The following is a 19899-nucleotide window of genomic DNA, read 5'->3' as shown; positions in this document are numbered from 1 at the left end:
AGGTGAAATCTAGGGAAAATAGGTTGTCTTTATCATTATTAAGTGTTTTATCTTTTAGGATATTAAACAACGAATCGTAGTTTTTATTCCAAATTTTATGATTTGTCTGAACGGTTTTACATATATTATATATGTGGGACGCTAATGCTGAGTGTTTGTAAGAAACGATGGGACAAATGGGGAAACCTGTCTTATGTAGTTTGACCTGGCTAAAAAGTGTGGGTGTATTGTACATCCCAGCTTTTAATTGTTTTAACTGGACCATTGTAATGTAATTGTTTTATTGGTATGTTGAAATTTTTAAAGTGGGGTTCCCACAAGGATTGGTTCTTCCCTATCTATCTCCTGAACAGATAGCAATTGGTTCTTCCCTATCTGTTCAGGAGATATGAAGTTTTCTAGCAGTGCAGCCAGGTGGCCAGGAAAACCCATGGCATTCTATTAATGATTTCTTGAATGATATCCTGTACAAATGATATCCTGTACAATTTCTTGAATGATATCCTGTACATAATTAAGACTAAGATGCATTAAGGGCTTAGGCCTCATGCTGCAAGAGAATTAGACTACGTACAAGTTAGTGCAAATGCATCATATTAGTACACAGCTAAACTCTGAATTAGCAAATTTTTGCAAAGGCAGCATTGTTTAAGTTATATCCCATATTGTGAATACCTTATAATGAGTTGCCATAATATTGTACTACTTCGAATAAGTAACGCTTTACCAAAGGAGAAGACTATTGTTACTTATTCTCAGCAGATACCACAACCCAGACTGCACCATTTCAGGGCTATTTGGCTCTTCTTCAGTGGGTGGGTAGATACCCTAGTGATGTGATGATGGCCATCATTTGTGGCCTCTTTGTGGATTTTAAAGGGGCTTTTGACATCCTTTGGTGGCATAGCATCCTGTAGAGATTCCAAGAGGCCAGGGTGTCCACACCAATGTATCACCTAGTGGCCAGCTACCTGGACAACCGCCACGGAGGAAGTTGCCAGACCTTCGACTAGGGGTTGCCCACAAAGATCCATTCTTGGTCCTCTCACATGGAACAAGGTGTTCAACACCTGGCTATCAAAACACCATCCCAATATCACGAAGATAGCTTCGTGATATTGGGGTGGTGTTGTTTGATCTGGGTATGGTCCGACATGGGGATTCGAGACAACAATTGGAAGAAGCAGCCAACAACGTTCTAGAAGATCTCTCACAGTGGTGTGAAAACCACAAACTTAGTCTCAACTGCTAAAACTCTATAGATGCTTCTCAACGACACCTAAATCCAACCAGGTCCTCCCCAGCTTAAGTATCGGGACCAACGAATAATGCTTGACCCTACCTACAAATATCTTAGCGTCCTGCTGGATGAGAAGCTATCCTTCAGAGAACACACCAGCTACATCATGGAGAAGATCAAAAAATATGCTGGCAAGCTCCTGCAGGTCACCAGGAAGAACTGGGGGAGCAAACCTTAAAGCTATACTATGAATGTATTTTACTCCCAATAGCCACCTATGGGACTGGTGCCCGGGGCCATAGAGCCAAATACACTGTGATAAAACGACAGCAAGACCAAGACCAAGACATCGCACCATCCTCCTGGTGACCTCTAGGGCCTGCAGAACAGTTTCTACTCCTGCACGGCAGGTCCTATCTGGCAAGTTACATCTTAATCTCAAGGTGGTATACCATTATCTAATACAGCAATATCCTGCATAGCACTGATGATTGGTACCAAAACTGTTCCGTGTTACGTGAAACCATGCTGATTGAGGTATAATTATAATGGGTGTTTTAAATGAATGCATACCAGAGAAACAGTCTAAATTATATTAAATCTATAAACAATTTGCACTTGATAGCCAATTAAAAGGATTTGAAATAAAAAATATTACAAAAATTTTATTAATGAAAAGGTAACATAATGAGAGATGAGAAAAAAGCTTTATTGTTTATTTGGGTATTTCAAAAATGAAGTTTTGTGAAGTCATTTCTTCTTTTTCTTGGTATACAAGTCTTTGTAGCATTGAATCCCATCTTATTAAATTTGCTGTATCTGGATGCTACATCTAACATATGGATCTCCATTCATAATTGCCTCGCAGGCCATGTCAAGCCCCGAAAAACTTTCTTAAATTCTTTTGGTGCCACTTCAGAATTGATTTCCTCCTCTTCATATGCAATTTTCTCATCAATTTCAAGGAGAGTTGTATCATCTAAGTTATTTGCATGTGAGTCAGTGCAGTCATGTACATTGGGAGAGGCGCCTCTGTAGCCAGGTGGGCAGGAGCAGCAGTGCGTAGCACACGCTTCTTGATCAGACCTGGGTTCGAGCCCATGACCACCAAATACAGAAGATGCGGAAAGGTCAGGAAATGACCACCGCATATCCCCGGAGCAATATGGCCTTAGTTGCTAATGCTCCTAAAAACCAAATAACAACAATAACAACAACATTGGCAATGTCCAAAGTTTCGAATCCAAAGTCTTTTCTTTTCTTCGGCAATTGTCTGAACTTGCGATTCAAAACCAATGAAATCATTTGCCAAATGGGGCAAACCGTGCTGCCAAACATAACGCATGTTGTCGGCAATGATTTCTAACTAAGATGCAGATATATTTTCGATCGTATTTAAAGGGGTAAAAAATAAATTGAACACTGTTGCCACTGACTGCCTGAGGACTACTGTCATATGAGCAGAATATATGAGACAATAGAGTTGGCACTGCAGCATATATGTACCCATACCTAGGCTATGACAATGCAGCATATATGTAGAGTATGTGTCTAGACTACTGAATGAGTTTTAATATGTACAGTAAATTTTCAACTTAAATTTAATTGAAAACCGTGTTATAGTGAAACCTGTGCTCTTTGAAGCCATGCTAAGCGAAATATTGCTGTATACCATAAGAGACGAAACCTTCCATGCAGCAGCAACAACATAGTATTGGACCTGAACAACAATGTCCAAGAAGAAAATAATTAGACATGAACTGATCTCCATCTGGCAGAATTCCTGGGTGACCAACCCACTTGGAAGAATAAAGAAACAAATTTTGAAATTTTTAAGACCTTTACAGAGAAGTCAGTTAAAGAAAAAATTTTTACATATTTTAAATTTCTAAAACTAATTTGTCTAAATTCATTGAAATAAATTTGTGTGACCTTTCATATTTGTGTGTGTTTTTGATAATAATATTATTATTAGCCATATGGTACAAGGAAGCCTGAGGCTTATGCTGCACCAGCAAAAAAAAAAAAAAAAAAAAATTGAGTTATCCTGTGACTGGACCATGAGAGAAAGAGAAGTAGAAGGGAATCACCAAGAAAGAGAAGAATGATGATATCCAGCTCAGGACCCTGCGTGTGCCAAGCACATACAAGAGGGTATCAAAAAGTTCATACCCTGACCTAGATAAAACATCAGTAGGAAGATGAAGTTTTTAATATAAGTTGTCTACATATTCAATAACTAACATGTGAAATTTCATTCCTGTAGGTGATCATACACCAGAGGTGGAGACTGAAATCTGAGGAAGGAGGCTATAGTTGACAAAGTGGAGTATTGAACAGTGATCAAGTTCCTGCATTTGCAGGGCAAAAAGTTCAGGAAATTAACAAAGAAATGAAAGCTGTGTATGGGCAGAATTGGCCATCCTATGACACTGTAAAAAAGTGGAAATGGGAATTGCACTGTGGTTGTACAAGTGTCTTTGATATGCCAAGAGAAGGAAGGCCATCAACATCCACAGACAGTGAGACAGTTGCAATGGTTGAACAGCTGGTGCTGAGTGAAAGACGTGTGACAATTCATTTCACAAATGCAGTGTGAATTAGTTATGGGTATGCTCACAACATTTTACATGACCATCTGCACATGTCTAAGGTCTCTGCATGATGAGTTCCAAGATTGCTGATGCCTTTGCAGAAGCAATGCCGAATGCAATTTTCTCGCCAACTGTTGGATTTGTGTAATGTGGATGTTGTGAACTTCTTTGGTTGGTGACAAATGACGAATGCTGGGTGTACCAGTATGACCACCAGCAAAATGCCACAGCCACCGCCACCTGCCTGCATAGTGGCCACCATACACAATGGGTCCATGGACTCATGTTGCCAGTGCCACAAAATGGATTGCATTAGAATAAATTAATTATATTCCCACCATATTTGTATACAAAATAGTATGGAATGGAAATGAAATGGTTAAGCTTCAACTTGAGCACTTCATACAGGTTGGAAGGCTCATTTTAGGAAAGTTGTAGATCTGTTGGATGGTGTGCAGAGTAGAAAAACAAGATTAGTCAGGGGCACAAATGGGTACATTTTATAAGAAAGACTTGAATTCTATAAATTACAACTTCTGGTAACTAGGCATCTGTTAGGAGACCTGATTGAAGTATTTAGGGCTCTAAATGAGTTGAATAAATTAAATGCTGGTGGCATCCTTACTTTTTTCAGATGATGCACAGAAGACATAAATTTAAATAAAAAAAAAAAACAATAGCTGCATACGTAGAGGAAGACAGATTACTAACACTAAAAACACCCTCAGGAGGCCCTGCAACCTGATGGAATGCTCCCAAAAAAACAATAGCTGAGCAAATTTGCTTGCAGCCAGAGAATAATTGATTTTTGGAAAAAACAAACAATTAACTATTCAGACTTCAACTTCTGGTGTTGTGGAAGTGAGTAGTTTGAATTTTTTTTTTTTTTTTTTTTTTAATGCATAAGCTTGCTTCCTTGTATAATTCTACTACAAATAATATTAAAATTACTATCCATGATATGCTCATGCTCCAAAATTCAAGAACCACTTAAGATCATAAGGGAGTTGCATTCTGTATTTTTTCCTTAATTTATAAACCTTTGTCATTCTTTTAATAAATGAAGGGTTTCATTTCAGTAATGTAATGGGCATATATAATTGTCAAACTGGACCTCTCAGTAAAAAGGCATTCTGAATGTTGATCTTAACATTTATTTTCTTAATTTTATGATTAAAAATTAAGTGGGATAGTAATACACAGTTGCAGATAAATGGTCACACTGTTTAAAATAAGGAATTAGAGAAAGTGAACATTAACAAGTAAAAACATATAACAATGTTATCAGTGTTTGCTTTCACTTGTTTAGCTGCATAATGACCATCTGTTATAAATGCCGTTTATTGGTCAAGAGTAAGATAAATGTGGTATTCTTGTCGACACTGACCAAATGGGAGGCAAAGCTTGAAAAAGTCAGCCATTACATTCTCTCTCTCTCTATGAAGACTTAAAATTTGATTCAATAACATCGCTTTATAAGGGAATAAAATAAAGTCCACCTGTAAAGTATATAGAATGATTGAAGAAAAATATGCCCGTGTTTATGCTGTGCATGGACATAATTTAATGGTCTGGTATGGGATTTGTTTTGATCTAGATGCATACTAGTTCTCTGATATACCTTGAAGTTTTGGAATATGCGCTTTTATTTACACTCATGAGCCAAACCATTGTGACTACCATTGCCTCCATGAGCAGATGCATCCCACAATACCTAAGGGTGACGTCACTGAAAAGTGCAGCATATATAGTGACAGAATGGGTAGCGCCTGTCAGTTCATCAGTATGAAGCTCATGCAATGGGGAAAGAGAAGGACCTGATGGAGCTTGAATAGGGAATGATTTGACAAATCATTCCTAATATGCAAGCCCCAGCCTAAAAAAGGCCAACAATGCCTGCAGTTGCTGAGATGTTGCTTGCATCTCAGCAACTGCAGGCATTGTTGGCTGCCGTAGTGAAGGTATCTGAAGAGGGGCACACAACTGCTCAACATGCTGCGACAAGAAACCACAACTGGTTGACAGTCAAGGTGAACAGTAGTTGGCACACTGCTATCCAGGACGACAGATGGCTCACGATCCCTCAACTAATGGGGAACTATCACCAGGAAGAACATTGAAACATATCTGAGCGCACCATTCAGCAGACCCTCTTGCGGATTAGACAACCTGTGCATGTACCCACGTCGACCAATCATCATTGACATTTCCATCTGCAATGGGCATGGGAGCATGTTTCTGGACATTGGATAACTGGAAAAGAGGTGCCTTGTTTGATGAATAAGGTTCCAGTTTCATCATGCTGAAGTTGTGTATTCAATGGTAAGCAGATGAACAGCTGCAAACAGACTGCGTGGTTAGACAAAATAATGACTGGCAGCAGTGGTATCATGGTTGTTTTCATAGATATTACTGGGTCTCCTCTTCCCTATTGAACACACCCTCACCATCAGATCCTACCTCAGAATTTTTTCGGGCCAAGTTTTGCCCTACATGGTGACTGCATATCCAGAAGGCACTGGACTGTTTCAAAAAGATAAAATCCATGTCTCAAGGCTCACATTTTGCAGGAATGGTTCAAGGATCATGACCAAGCATTTTATGTGCTCCCTGCCTTCCAAATCCCTCTCTCTCTCTCTCTCTCTCTCTCTCTCTCATCATCCCATCAAACATTTGTAGGATGCAGTGGAATACAGCATTTGCCAGTCCATGCTAGTGCCTCACTCCATTGCTGAACACTAGGATGTTCAACTGGTCCAGATACCCATCTGTCGTCCTAGATATCAATGTGCCAACTACCTTTCACCTTGACTGTCAACCAGTTGTGGTTTCCTATCGCAGCATGTTGAGCAGTTGTGTACCCCTCTTCAAATACCTTCACTATGGCAGTACAATGCCTGCAGTTGCTGAGATGCAAGCCCTAGCGTTTTTAATGTCCCAAATCATTCCCCATTCAAGCTCCTTCAGGTACTTCTCTTTTCCCATTGCATGAGCTTCATACTGATGAACTAACAGGTGCTACCCATTCTGTCACTATATATGCTGCACTTTTCAGTGATGTCACCCTTAGGTACTGTGGGATGCATCTGCTCATGGAGGCAATGGTAGTCATAATGGTTTGGCTCATGAGTGTAAATAAAAGCACATCTTTCAAAACTTCAAGGTATATCAGAGAACTAGCATGCGTCTAGATCATAACAAATCCCATACCAGACCATTTGAATCACGTGGAGTAGAATGCCACACCAGGTGCAAGCATTAATCACAGCGAAAGGCTGCCCAACACACTATTAGGTAGGTGGTTGTGATATTTTGGCTCGTGAATCTATCTAAAAGACGACTTTTCTCTTTCTGCTCTTTTCATCATAGTTTTCCAGAAAAATTATGCTTCTCTGTATTATTCCAGAAGTCCTGCTGAGTGGCTGCCAATCTCACCTGATCTGACTCCTTTAAACTTTTTCCCTATAGGGACACTTAAAACCAGAATCTATCAGAATTCCTTTTACACCAAGGATACTGCCACTGATGTTGAAGTTGCCCTTATCATTAAAGAAATGGTGATAGCAAATGGAGCTGACACATATAAACTACAGGTTGGGCACTTTGACTACTTTGTTGTATGATTCTTTACATCTAAAAATGTATATTTTTAGATGGACATTTTCTCACTGAGACTTCAAAACACTGTAATTGACATAAAAACTGTTGTATATTTTTTATGTATGATGTGCATATAATCTATGTATCAACAATTAGGGAGATGAGGAAGAGTTGGAGGAGTTTTAGAAAACTTTGGGCCAAACTTCCGCCAAGTGGCCTAGGGGTTAGACATGTGTGATTTAGCTCCTGCTTTATAGCGATTTTAAGTAGTTTTTAAAGGGCAGCTTTATAAAATCTGTGTACTGACATGTTCCTTAGATGACCATCAAGCAACTTAGACGGTTTTTACGAAGTCTTCTTCAAGATAAGTACTATTTATTTAAGCTTAAATTTTTAGTGTGCAAATTACTCTCTGAGCCTTTGTTTAGCGTAGCTACAAACAGCAACGTTATTGACTTTTGACCTGGTTCTTACCTTGACACAAAGCTGTTTGTGACCTTGGCAGTGTTCCTGCTTTTGTAAAGTCCTGCAGCCTTCTAGCAATTTTGCAGTTAGCCACTCCTACGTCTGAACTGTCGTCTTATTTCTTCAGGCTTAATACTCTTCTCTTCGATTCCCTGCTGTGTCAATAACGGCTCACCTGCTTATTTATTACATTCTCAACTCTTCAACATGCCACCTAAAGAAGCGGTTTCATGCAATGTAAGTCAAAAAACAGTATGGAATTGGGTTATCTGCAAGGTAATTTGCAGTTTGGGGTTTTGTGATGCGTGTTCATTAATAAAAAACTTTTCTAAATCCAGTAATTTAAAAAACAAATTCAGATGCCCTTCGTGCAAAAGTGCTAACAAAGGAAGTGCAAACTTACAGTCTCCTAGTCAGCATAAGCTGAATTCCCAGGATACCCCAATAGATGCTGACCATCCCTCGTCTTCCCCCGTCAATATAGTACAATCTCCTAAGCCCTCAGACCATACAAGGAAGTCAACTAAAGATGCCTCCGCCCAAACGGATGACGCTTCCTCTCTGTCCCCCCTGCCTTCAACAGCCCCAAACAATGATCGCTCATCTGCTTCCCTGGAACAAATGGTGCCTCCGTAGCCAGGTGGGAAGGAGCATCAGTGCATAGCACATGCTTCTTGATTAGACCAGGGTTCAAGCCCATGACTACCAAATACGGAGGATGTGGACTTTAATAAATAAAATATGCTTCTTGAGATTTTGATCAATATCACCTTCTAAGTAGCATAAATAAGTTTTGATCAAACCGTTCAAAAATTTAAACAGTTTTACCCTAGTGCTGCCATAGATGTTTTCACATTAAAAAAAAAAAAAAAAAAAAAAATACAACATCTTTCATATGTACAGGGTAGAGGCACTGTTTTTTTTTTTCTTTCTTTCCCCCACCTCTTCTCCCTCCCTGTAGTCCGTAACTTTCCAAAGATTTTCCATGGCGAAATCCCAAGGACATTCAAAATTCTGTACGTCCTGCCACAAAAAAATATATAGTTGTATTATAATTATAGTATTTATGTGTCTTCTAGAATGGGAAAAAACATATTCAAATTTACAAACAAATTTTTAATAAGATTTTTCAAGTTTAGTGGGGCGCCTCCATAGCCAGGAGCATCAGTGCATAGCATATGCTTCTTGATTAGACCGGGGTTCAAGCCAGTGACCACCAAATACGGAGGATGTGGAAAGGTCAGGGAATGACCACTGCATATCCCGGAACAATATGGCCTTAGTTGCTAATGCTCCTAAAAATCAAAAAACAACAACAATGGAACAAATGCTGAGGAAACAATTTAGAGAAAATGATGATATTAAACAGCATCTTTTTCGAATAGAAGATCAGCAATGTAAATTCTACCACTTGCTTCTCGCACTAAAGGCTATGGTCGAAAGCCATCCAGTGCCTCACCCTTCTTTTAATCAGGCTTCTGCAGTTCCAGTCCTCAGTCCAGATGCTGAAGAATTTGTTCCAAAAAAAAACAGCTGTGCGATCCCAAAAATCAAGCTCTAGCTCTCTTTCTCTCCGAGAAAACAATCGGCTTCCTCGCAACGTGTTGACACAGGCAGACAACCGATATCCACCACTATTAGTAATCAACAAAAACTGAGCAATTTGTATGTGCACTGTCAAAATGATTGCTCTGAGCATTATCCTGAAGTGCCTTCCCATAATGGCTTGCCTTCAAACTCCCCAAGTTTTAAGTTTCCCCGCAGAAACAACAGATATGCAAGCATAATAGGAACAAGAAATATGCAGTCTTGTATTAAAATTAGAAACAGAAATAGTTTGATGCTTAGAAGTAGTAACATTTTTCTTAGCAGGCTAGACCCCAATACTACTTCCCAGCAGATGGATCAGCTACTATTATAGCTATAAATTCCAGGTAGAGCATTCAAAATAAGAACGAAACATCCCACATATTCATCATTTAGAACTCAGCTAAAGAATTGTGACCTACAATAATATCTAAATCCTGATATCTGGCCAAATGGTCTACTCGTCGTGCCACTTTATGGAGCTATTGGAGGATCGGTGAACAACTCTAGTGAAAAGTTACCAACTAATTCTCAATCTGCTGAATTCTCTGCATAGCTAGAGAATAATATTCCTAATTCTCATCCTAATCCATCATTTAACTTGCCACCTAAGACATCTGTTTGCAAACATCCTTCTAACACAAATGTCCGTCTCAGCATTTTTCTTCAAAATGTAAGAAGCATAAAAAATAAACTGTCTACGCTTATTTCATTAATGGTTGAAGAATCGCATGACATCATATGTTTAGTTGAAACGTGGGTGCAGGAATCTTTACAAGATGTTTTCCTACTGCCGGAGAATCTCAGCTACACGCCATTCATGACATCAAGAATTAATCGTAGAGGTGGTTGGACAGCAATAATTTTAAAATCCAATTTTAAAGTTTTGAACACATACAACTCTAATACTTTCAACTTTGAAGGAATTTCCCTACTAATCCAAGTTAAGGATTCTCTGCTTCAAATTTATAATATTTATATTCCTCCTGGACCTACTGATGACATCATTAATGAAGTAATAACCTGGATCACTACTGTTCTTAAGCCTCAAACTAACATCATTATGATGGGCGACTTTAACGTTCCCCCTGCCCAAATATAATTTACAAATGAAGCTGCTGTCAGACTCATTTTTAGTTCTAGGAGCTAAAAAAATCAACGTTCCTGTTACAAGAGGTAATCAAGCACTTGATCTTGTATACTCCATCTTTCCACTGCTGAAAAACTTAGCAGGAACATTGCATTTAAATCTGACCACAAAAGTATAGAACTGTAAGCAACGATTTGCTGCGGGAATCCTTGCCCCCCCCTCTGGAAATCACTAAAAGAATATCATCAATTAAATTCCTTCAGAAAGAAAAGTTTTTGCAACTCTTAAAATGCTACCCATGGGATTCTCTTAAAAATATTCCTATACAGGATGCCACCTTTCTTCTTATAAAATGGCTGACTCAACTGAAAACAGAGTCGGAATCCAAACTTGTTAGAATATCTTCTCACTCCAAACCTTGGTTCAAATCCCACCTGAAACCATACTTTGAAAGTAAGCAAAAATACCACAGACAGTGGAAGAAATATGGCACTTCATCAGCACACATAAAATATAAAAAGAGCAGAGCTTTGTTTCAACTCAAAAAAATTCAGTCATACAAAAATTATGTTATGTCCATGCTAAAGCACAATAAAAGAGCACTTTTTACAAAAACAACAGCTACCTTACAGCATGAACTAGTTTTTGAATGGATAAGATGCAATATGGAAACAAGCAGATCTGACATTTTCACTGAAGGTATACAAAACAGATTTATAGCATGTAAATCTCATGAAGCAGACAAAGTGCAACATGATGTGTCTCCGAATCAAGCCCTGATAGTAGTGAAGGTCCTGACGGCATCCCTGGTTTTATTATTAGATTGTCCAGCGTATACATTATTGATTCGGTAGTGCATATCATTTCCAGGTGCATCTGCCAGCCATTCCTTCCAAGACAGTGGAAAACTTTCAGAATTACGCTGATTCCTAAAAAAGCTTGCAGAAATAACCATCCCGGCCATCGACCAGTTGCTGTTTCGTCAATAATTACTAAAATTATTGAAAAAATCATGCTCCCATATCTTCAACATGGAATCTTTGCTAATGAACCTGTCAATATGCATTTTGGTCCTAGAGGGAGATCCACAACAATAACAAGCCTGGCTGACACCACTGTACGCATCCAAACTGCGTTTCAAGATAAGGCACAATGCAATGTATTTTATTTTTACATCAAAGGTGCTTTCAACAACATAGATCTCAAAAAAGCTTTTCAAATACTAAAAAATCATTTTCTCGTTGACACAATTATTATTTCCTACCTTCAATACAGCCTAAATCGCAGACTTCTCCTCTTCCCCACTAGTACTGACAATATTCTCGTCACAACCTCAACAGGCATTCCCCAAGGAGCCATTCTCTCCAGTACTATATTTTCAGCATCTCTTCAACCACTTCTACAAGAAAATCCAAATCTACTGGCATATGCCGATGATTTAAAGATTATTTATAATCTCCAAAGCCAGTGATGATATTCGCAAAGTTATCAATGATGCGAATTCACAGATTTGGGAAATCAAGTACCTGCAAGAACTCAGTCTGACTATAAATGCAAGCAAATCTGCTCAAATTACTTATTCCCTTCAGAAACAACCCAACCACATAGAAATAAAAATTGCAGATGTCCCAATCCCAAATGTTTATGCTCACAAAGACCTTGGAGTTGTTTTTGATAAAAATCTCTCCTTTATTGCCCACTATTTATATGTTGCTCAAAAAATTCAAAAAGCAAAATGGTTAATTAAACAAGAAACAGCAGCAATTCAAGACAGAAAAACAGTCATTAAGCATGTTCAAAGATGCATCTTTCCCATTCTGTCCTATGCTTCCAAATCTGGTCTGGTGCTCCTCAAGTAATCATCAAGAAATTCCTTGCCCTAGAATATTGGGTTCTTAGATGGCTCGATAGTAAGCTTCGTTTTCCCCATACAATATCCAGGCAACAGCTTTATAAAAACCTAAAAACAAAGCCTCTGCAACAGATGATCAACGAGTCTGGAGTCATGCTTCTTGCAAAGTTAATCACCTCTGCATGCGATTCACCAGACTTAGCCAATATAATAGCTGCCCCCAACAGGGAAAATTCAAGAAACCAGCGATTCAAATCCAACTTCTCCAGGCTCAAACAAATGTTCCCCAGTGCATCCCTTCACCTCATAAATCATCACAACATTGATTGCAATAGGTTAATTAACTCTGAAGCTTACAGGAGTCAGATCTCCGATGAAATGAAGAAAAATAATCCAACCCAGTAATTGCAACTGAAAGCCAAATGTCCTGTTCTGCAATTTTTTTTTAAATTCATAACTAAAATTCCTAGTCATTGTTAATATCTATATAAAATCTGCTATGTACATATACTCGATTATTTTATGTCATTTCCTTTGTATTTTTACCTGCCCCTAGCCATGTGCTGTGATGGGCTTGCTGTATTTGCAATAAATGAATATTTATTTATTGATATTGTAAGAGAAATATAGGATAATTTTGTGAAAGGCATACAAGGCATGTCTCAAAGTTCCAGAATTTTTTTTTTTTAAATCAGTAGATATTCATGTAATTTTATGTATATGTGAAGTTTTTTAGGTGGTAGATGGCTCTCATCAACCGGTGCAATATCACCATTTTGCTTATTGGAGGCTTGAAGTGGTGAAACTCATGTTTAGTTTCTATAGCAAGTTTCTGGCATCCCTCCTCCATACTTTTTCAACCCATGCACAGTACTAAGTACTATAGGTTTTGACACCTTTTGTGTTTTGGATTTTCATAAAAGAAAGAAAAAAAGAGAGAGAGAGAGAGAGTTCCCTACTTCCATTCAAATTCTTGTCATGGCACACATTTCTTAGTTGATGTCGTCATTCTGGCTTGTTTTGAACAATATTAGTCCACTGTTGCATGGAGATTGGGAAGCAACAAGTGAACATTAAATTTTGTTTAAAATCGGGCAAAAGTGCCACAAAGACACACAACCCTGTGCAAAAAGTTTAGTGATGAAGCTTCGTCGCAATAGGGTCTGGGAATTTTTGAAATGTGATTGCTAAGTAACCGTTCAGCTGCTAGCAAACAAGTTGAGCAGTAGAAAAGTAGTTGTCATGGATTTTGACTGATTCTGGAAAACAAACCAAAACAATTTTGAGGAGGATGGTCCAGCAAAACTGACCGCTGACTGTGAGTTGTGCTGACCCTCTGCAAACTTCACTTAATGATAACACCTTCATTACTTCTTTTATTGCTGGAGATAAAAGTTGATGCTTCCAATCTGATCCTCCAGTGAAGTGACAGACAAGAGCAAAAGAAACCCTATCACCCTTCTCAAAAAAGTGTACTTGGAAGATGAAAGTGAAATCCCTCTTGATCGCATTTCTAAATGCAAAATGGGTTTTTACAAAAGTAGTTTGTCCCTGTAGGTGTAACTGTTAATAAAAACTTTTAAAAGGGTGTTCTACAGCACTTAATCATTTGTGAATATTTGTTGTGACCACACAGATGTGGGAATCTGGAAACTGATTCATTTCGTACAGTAGCACACCCACAACCAGCATAGTCTAGCTAACAGTTTTTGGTCAAAAGAGCTATGATAGGCCACCATTTTCTGCTTGAATGTGCAGATTGACCCTTGAGGATATTCCACATACTCAAGCACCTCTAACAGTATATGAAAAAAATTCCCAAAAAATGACTTCCAGAGATGTTTCAACAAATTCCAGTGATGTTGGCAATATTGCACAGCACTTTTGATGCATAGGGAGGCTACATTTAAGAAGAAAAGTGCAATTAGTTTATAAGTACTTTCCATGATTTTTTATTATATAAACTATTTTTCATGTATTAAAGTAGTCATACCATGCATTTTGTTTTTATTTATTATTTATTTTATTTTTTTTTTTTTGCAAATAAACTAACTAAGTTTTCTCCATTGCCATAGAGGACCCCTCTGGACAAGGAGTCCAACTACTTTCGTAACAACCAGTGTTCCTCACAACCATCGGCCTCTCTGCAGCCCTTTCAGCCAACAGAAGATGAAGAGGAACTTTTCTAATGGTTCACATGCTATATCCAACACAGCAGCTGTTCTTTACAATGCTTCCAAAGAATTGTCATATTTATTAGATGCTTATTTTTTTATATGCTCAGTGTTTGAAGAGAAATTAGTTAAATTTTCTCTTCAGAGAATTTTGTGAATGTAATTAGTTTTAGGCAAAATATTTATTGGGAACAAAAAATATTGAAGATTTTTATTCTTCCATCCTCATATGTATGAGTGGCCACTTTATTAGCAACACCTTCCTAATAGTGAGAGAGAGGTCTCCCTTTAGCCCTCAGAACAACCTCAGTCTGTCATGGCATAGACTCAGTGAGGTTTCAAAAGCATGCCACAGGGATGTTGGTTCGTGTTGAGTCAGTTGCTTCCTACAGTTGTTGCAAATTGGATGGCTGCAGATCTCCACTCTGAAGAGCTCATCCAATCACTTTCCACAGGTATTCAATTGGATTTAAATCTGGTGACTGAGAAGGTAGCTACAACAACAGTAGGCTGAATTCACTCTCATATTCCTGGAACCAGTTCTTTACAATTCTGGTCTTGTGACATGCACATTATCTGTTGGAAGAACCCACTCATGAATAGATACACTAAGGTTATGAAGGGATGTGCCTGGTTGGAAACAATTTTTAGATAACCTGTGGCATCCAGATAATGTTCCACTGGTATCAAGGAGCAAGAACACTCTACACACCATTCACCACCACTGGATTGAGCTGTTTTTTTACCATATTCTGTTCCTTTCATGAGCATGAAATAGAATCAGGATTTGTTAGACTAGGCCAGGGGTGGTGAGCATTTTTAAGTGTGCGTGCCAAAATTGGTTAAATCTTTTAAAAAACTATGCTAGCATTTCAGAACACAAAATGCATAATGCTTTATTATCCTTCTTAATCATACCAAATCTTTCACTCCAAGATCCTTGAAATTCTCTGCTACTCCCCTCTTCATTTGAATGTTTTTGTTTCTTTGGCGGTCGAGCTGATATCCTGAACAATCTGTAAAGGGCAAATAGCAATTAAAATATTTATGAGAATTAATGAAGAATAATCTCCGTGCCACATACAAACTGTAACTGACAATGGAGGCTACACTAAATACTGAATGTGGATAATATATCTCGCATAACTTTACCAATAGCTTATGTTCTGAATAAATGTGTGAAATATATGAATTTTTTTCTTAATTTTGTTTCGCAATTTCATCAGTACATCTCGCCACTCCGACTTCAAACAGATCATTGCATGAAGTTTGAAATTTTTTTGGGAAGCTCTGAATTCCATGTGCCCAAAAAATTTGTACGCTTACCACTTTAGGCACACGTGCAATGTTTTTCCAGTACACAGTGTTAGTGTTCTTGAACCCACGGTAACTGTACTTTGTTTTTGCTGACAGAGGAGGAACCACACTGTCTTTTACTGTGATACCTCATCCACAATGAGGTATAACATGCTGTGCCTTTGGATATGCCTACTTGATTACCCCTGTTGTACTGAGTTGTTACTTGACTGACTATAGCTTTTCTGTTACCATACACAAGTTTTGTAAGACTCCGGCGGTCTCTTGCATCAACAAGTTATTTCCAACCACAGAATAACCATCAGTTAGATACTATCTGGTTATTGGACCGATCTCAGTACAGGTCACCCGCACATAACATGGTAGTTACCGTATTTCTCCATGTATAAGATGCACCTTAATTTTGGGGCCTGAAATTTGAAAAAAAAAAAAATGTATTACATAAAGTTATTGAACTCAAGTTTTATTCATCATAAAATTCATACAACTCCTCATAACTTGAATTCAGCACTGTACGAAAATCTTTTCTGAGCCATTTCTGGGCAAAATGTGGCAAAACGTAACCTAATACACCGGTAACAAGTGTGAAACAATGAGCGCGAAAAAGCGGGAAATGCAAGTAAAAAAATCTACAACCACTGTATAAGACGCACCCAGTTTTTTGACCCCAAATTTTTTGAAAAAAGGTGCGTCTTATACATGGGGAAATACGGTAGGTTCCTATGAAATCTCATTCAGTGTGAAAGGGGGGTTACATTCCAAAAGCTAACAAAAATACACCATTTTTTTATAACTATTGGAAACTTAATTTTTTTTTTTTTTTTTTTTTTTTACAAAATAGTAATAACTGAACAAACTTCATACAAACTGTGATGCGTATATGTCAGAGATGTACGTTCATTTAATTTTCTTCCTATTCATCGCTGCTAAACACAATCAATGGAGAACATTTTCTCTGTGGCAGAATATCTTCACCTTCTGAACTTTCTTCTGCATCTTCTAGACTTTGTGTATCTTCTTCTCTCTCTAAAAAATCAGTTATCTGGGCTTGTTTGCTTTTGCTTGATAGATCTTTGTAAATTTAATCGTGTGGAACTAAGCATTTTTGAAGCTCCATTTTAAATTTTATGCTCCTTTCAGTCGAAGGACCTGCATTCATAAAATAAGATTCTAATTGCTCGGCAAAGTTTATGCTTTCCCGTATGCTTTTTAGTGTAAAATTTTTAACTTCAGAATTTTCATCTGTGCTATTATCCTCTGAATTGATTTGGTTTACCTCCGATACCATTTCCACCAAATCTGCTTTGCCAGCCTCTTTTCCTACCATTAATTCTTGAACATCTTCAGTAGTCATATCATCAAAACCTTATCCTCTTACCGGCTTAGCAAGTTCTACTAACATACTGATTCCATTTTCTGCTGGTTTGGCCATACATTTTTCCACCACACACGTGTTGACGGTTTTACTTCTTTGAGCGATAAAGCTGATTCCAATACAGCCCACAACTGAAAAATGTTTCCATGCCTCCATCACTTCAATAGATTTGGAATTAATTTTTTCCAAAATCCATTGTAATGATTTTCTGATGTAATGAGTTTTAAAGGTAGATATAATGCATTAGTCTAATGGCTGAATTAAAGAAGTTTTTGCCGACCGGGCTAGCCGAGTGGGTAAAGTACCTGCCCGGCAACCCAAAGGTCGCGGGTTCGATTCCCGCCTCGGGCTTGGATCAAAGTACTGCAAAAACCTTGGGAGGTGCAATATGGCCATAGAAGCCGATGCGCCAACAACTACCAAATCAAAAAAAAATCAAAAGAAGTTGTATTAGGTGGTAGAAACATTACTTCAACATTTTGGATGACTTAAATCTTTTGGACAGCCTGGTGTATTATCCAATAGTAATAAAATTTAATAATGATATCTAGATTTTTCCACTTTAAATAATTTTGCACAGCTGGCACAAAACAATTTAGAATCCATTCTTTAAATAAATCAGCAGTTACCCAAGTTATGCCTAATTTCCTTAGGCATAATTTAGGGCTGGAATTTAATTCACAACAAAGAAATTATTCCAATACACTTCTTAAGAACAGAGTTTAGTAATACATATCTGGAAAAATTTATAAACGACCAAATAAAAACCAAAATAACCTTACAAAAACCTTAAAAATTACAAACTGCACGCTTTGAAGTCACAAATTTTTATGGTCTCAAATTAGCACAGAACCTAACATGGGGATTTCCCAACAAAATATATGATTTCCCATTTTTTTTTTTTTTTTTTTTTTCATAATGACTATTGAGTTAACAGCAGGGGATACACAAAAAAGAATGCAAATGTTTAAAAAATTCATTCAACATAATAGCAGGTTTTTCCCCACACAAAAGCTCAAAAATACTGTGTTATGCACAGTCTGTGGAAATTCTCTAACCGTGTTAGAGAGAAACCGTGTTATATGGGGGGTTGCCTGTATACCCAAGACACAGCTACATGTAAGAACTCCAGCAGGGTGGCAGTTTCTGTTTACCATCACATTTGTGCATCTGGTGCTGACTTGCATGTGGCATTCAGAGTCACTTAAATCTTTTGTCTTACACATTCTCACACTGAATACAAGTACAGCACCCTATATATCTGTCTACTTGCTTTACATCCTGTGATACAAATGTGATGTAGTTACTGAAGGTGTATTCCATTTCATGAAAAGGGTAGATGTACTTAATAAAGTTGCCATTCAGTATATATATTTTGTTTTATTATTTAAAGACTCTTGGAATAGCATGTATCATATTATACTTCTTTAAAGTATTATGATTAAGTCAAACAAAAATCTTTACATTGTAATTACATTACATTATTTATTTATTTATTTATTTATTTATTAATATTGAGTGACCTGACTTTATCATTTTAATTTTCTATTTTTTTTTGGGGGGGAGACACTCAAAAATAACTACATATTATCATTTGGGGGTTCTAATTATTCTGATTAAAATATTTACAATGGCAAACTTTTTATATGGCAGCCACCACCAAGCAGTAACTAATTATTTTATTAGTTTTGCATTTTTGTAATTGTAATATTTAAAAAATCAATCTTAATATTGAATGCACCTTAAATTGCATTCTGTAATAATAAGTAAAGTAAAGCATTCTATAATAAGAAGAAATAAAAATATGTTATCATAATTTGTATTTATTTCACATTTTATATTATGGACCATCAAGAAAATGACTATAATTGGTGATCCCTCCTGCCCCTGTTCTAGAATATAAATATACCAGTAATTAGAGCATTTACTGTAGTAGTCTAAGGAAAAATTTAAAAAAAAAAAAAAAACACGTCTAAATCCAGTACAGTACTCTCTCCTCTTTTTTACTAGTCTGCATATGAATAAGAATTCAAAATGCTGACTGATTGATATCCCCAAAAGTATACATCTGCTTGAATTTCTCTTCTTGAGAAACTCAGAGATAGAAGAATGATCAGAAGAATTTTTTTTTTCTAGGTTGATTTATAGATAAAATACCAAGTTTTCTGAATTAGATATATGAACATAATAGGGGGGAAAAGGTGTGTCCAGAGCTGTATCCATCTTTTTTTTAAGTAGCAATAAAAACCAAAAATTAATTCCCAAAAGTGAAGAATTTAACTTTAAGGAACAATTATAAAGAGATAGAGACATTAAAATAGGATTAAGACTGTCTTCACTTACACCGATTTTTGATCAAGGTCTAATCAGAGATGTGAACTTTGATTCTCCTTTCCAAACAAGCCAAGTAAAAAAGAGGTAGAGGAATGACATTTCCTTCACTGACTACTACAAAAGGTCTGCTAGTAACATCACTACTAATTCTAAGGACTGAACTATTACTTTCTTTTTCATAGACATTGGGGTTTCCAACCTCTAAAAATAACTTTTACAAACAGTAATGGAAAAAAATTAGACCCATTTTTATGAAATATTAAAATGACTC

At 37.2% G+C, this 19899-nt stretch overlaps 1 protein-coding gene across 1 annotated transcript in view; it reads left to right on the top strand.

Annotated features, from left to right (window-relative positions):
• Positions 1 to 14630, top strand: part of LOC150090910 (serine/threonine-protein kinase DCLK1-like) — a 482386-nt gene extending 467756 nt beyond the window's left edge. The window contains exon 18 of the mRNA XM_090377039.1: positions 14504 to 14630. Coding sequence (XP_090233165.1) covers positions 14504 to 14617 — 114 coding nt within the window. The 3' untranslated portion in view covers positions 14618 to 14630. The remainder of the gene's footprint in view (positions 1 to 14503) is intronic.
• The last annotated feature ends 5269 nt before the right edge of the window (positions 14631 to 19899 follow it).

The sequence above is a fragment of the Mastigoproctus giganteus genome, chromosome 1 (assembly GCF_048544385.1).
Source record: "Mastigoproctus giganteus isolate SK-2022 chromosome 1, ASM4854438v1, whole genome shotgun sequence".
In the NCBI taxonomy this organism is placed as follows: domain Eukaryota; kingdom Metazoa; phylum Arthropoda; class Arachnida; order Uropygi; family Thelyphonidae; genus Mastigoproctus; species Mastigoproctus giganteus.
This window is presented reverse-complemented; position numbering and strand designations above follow the sequence as displayed.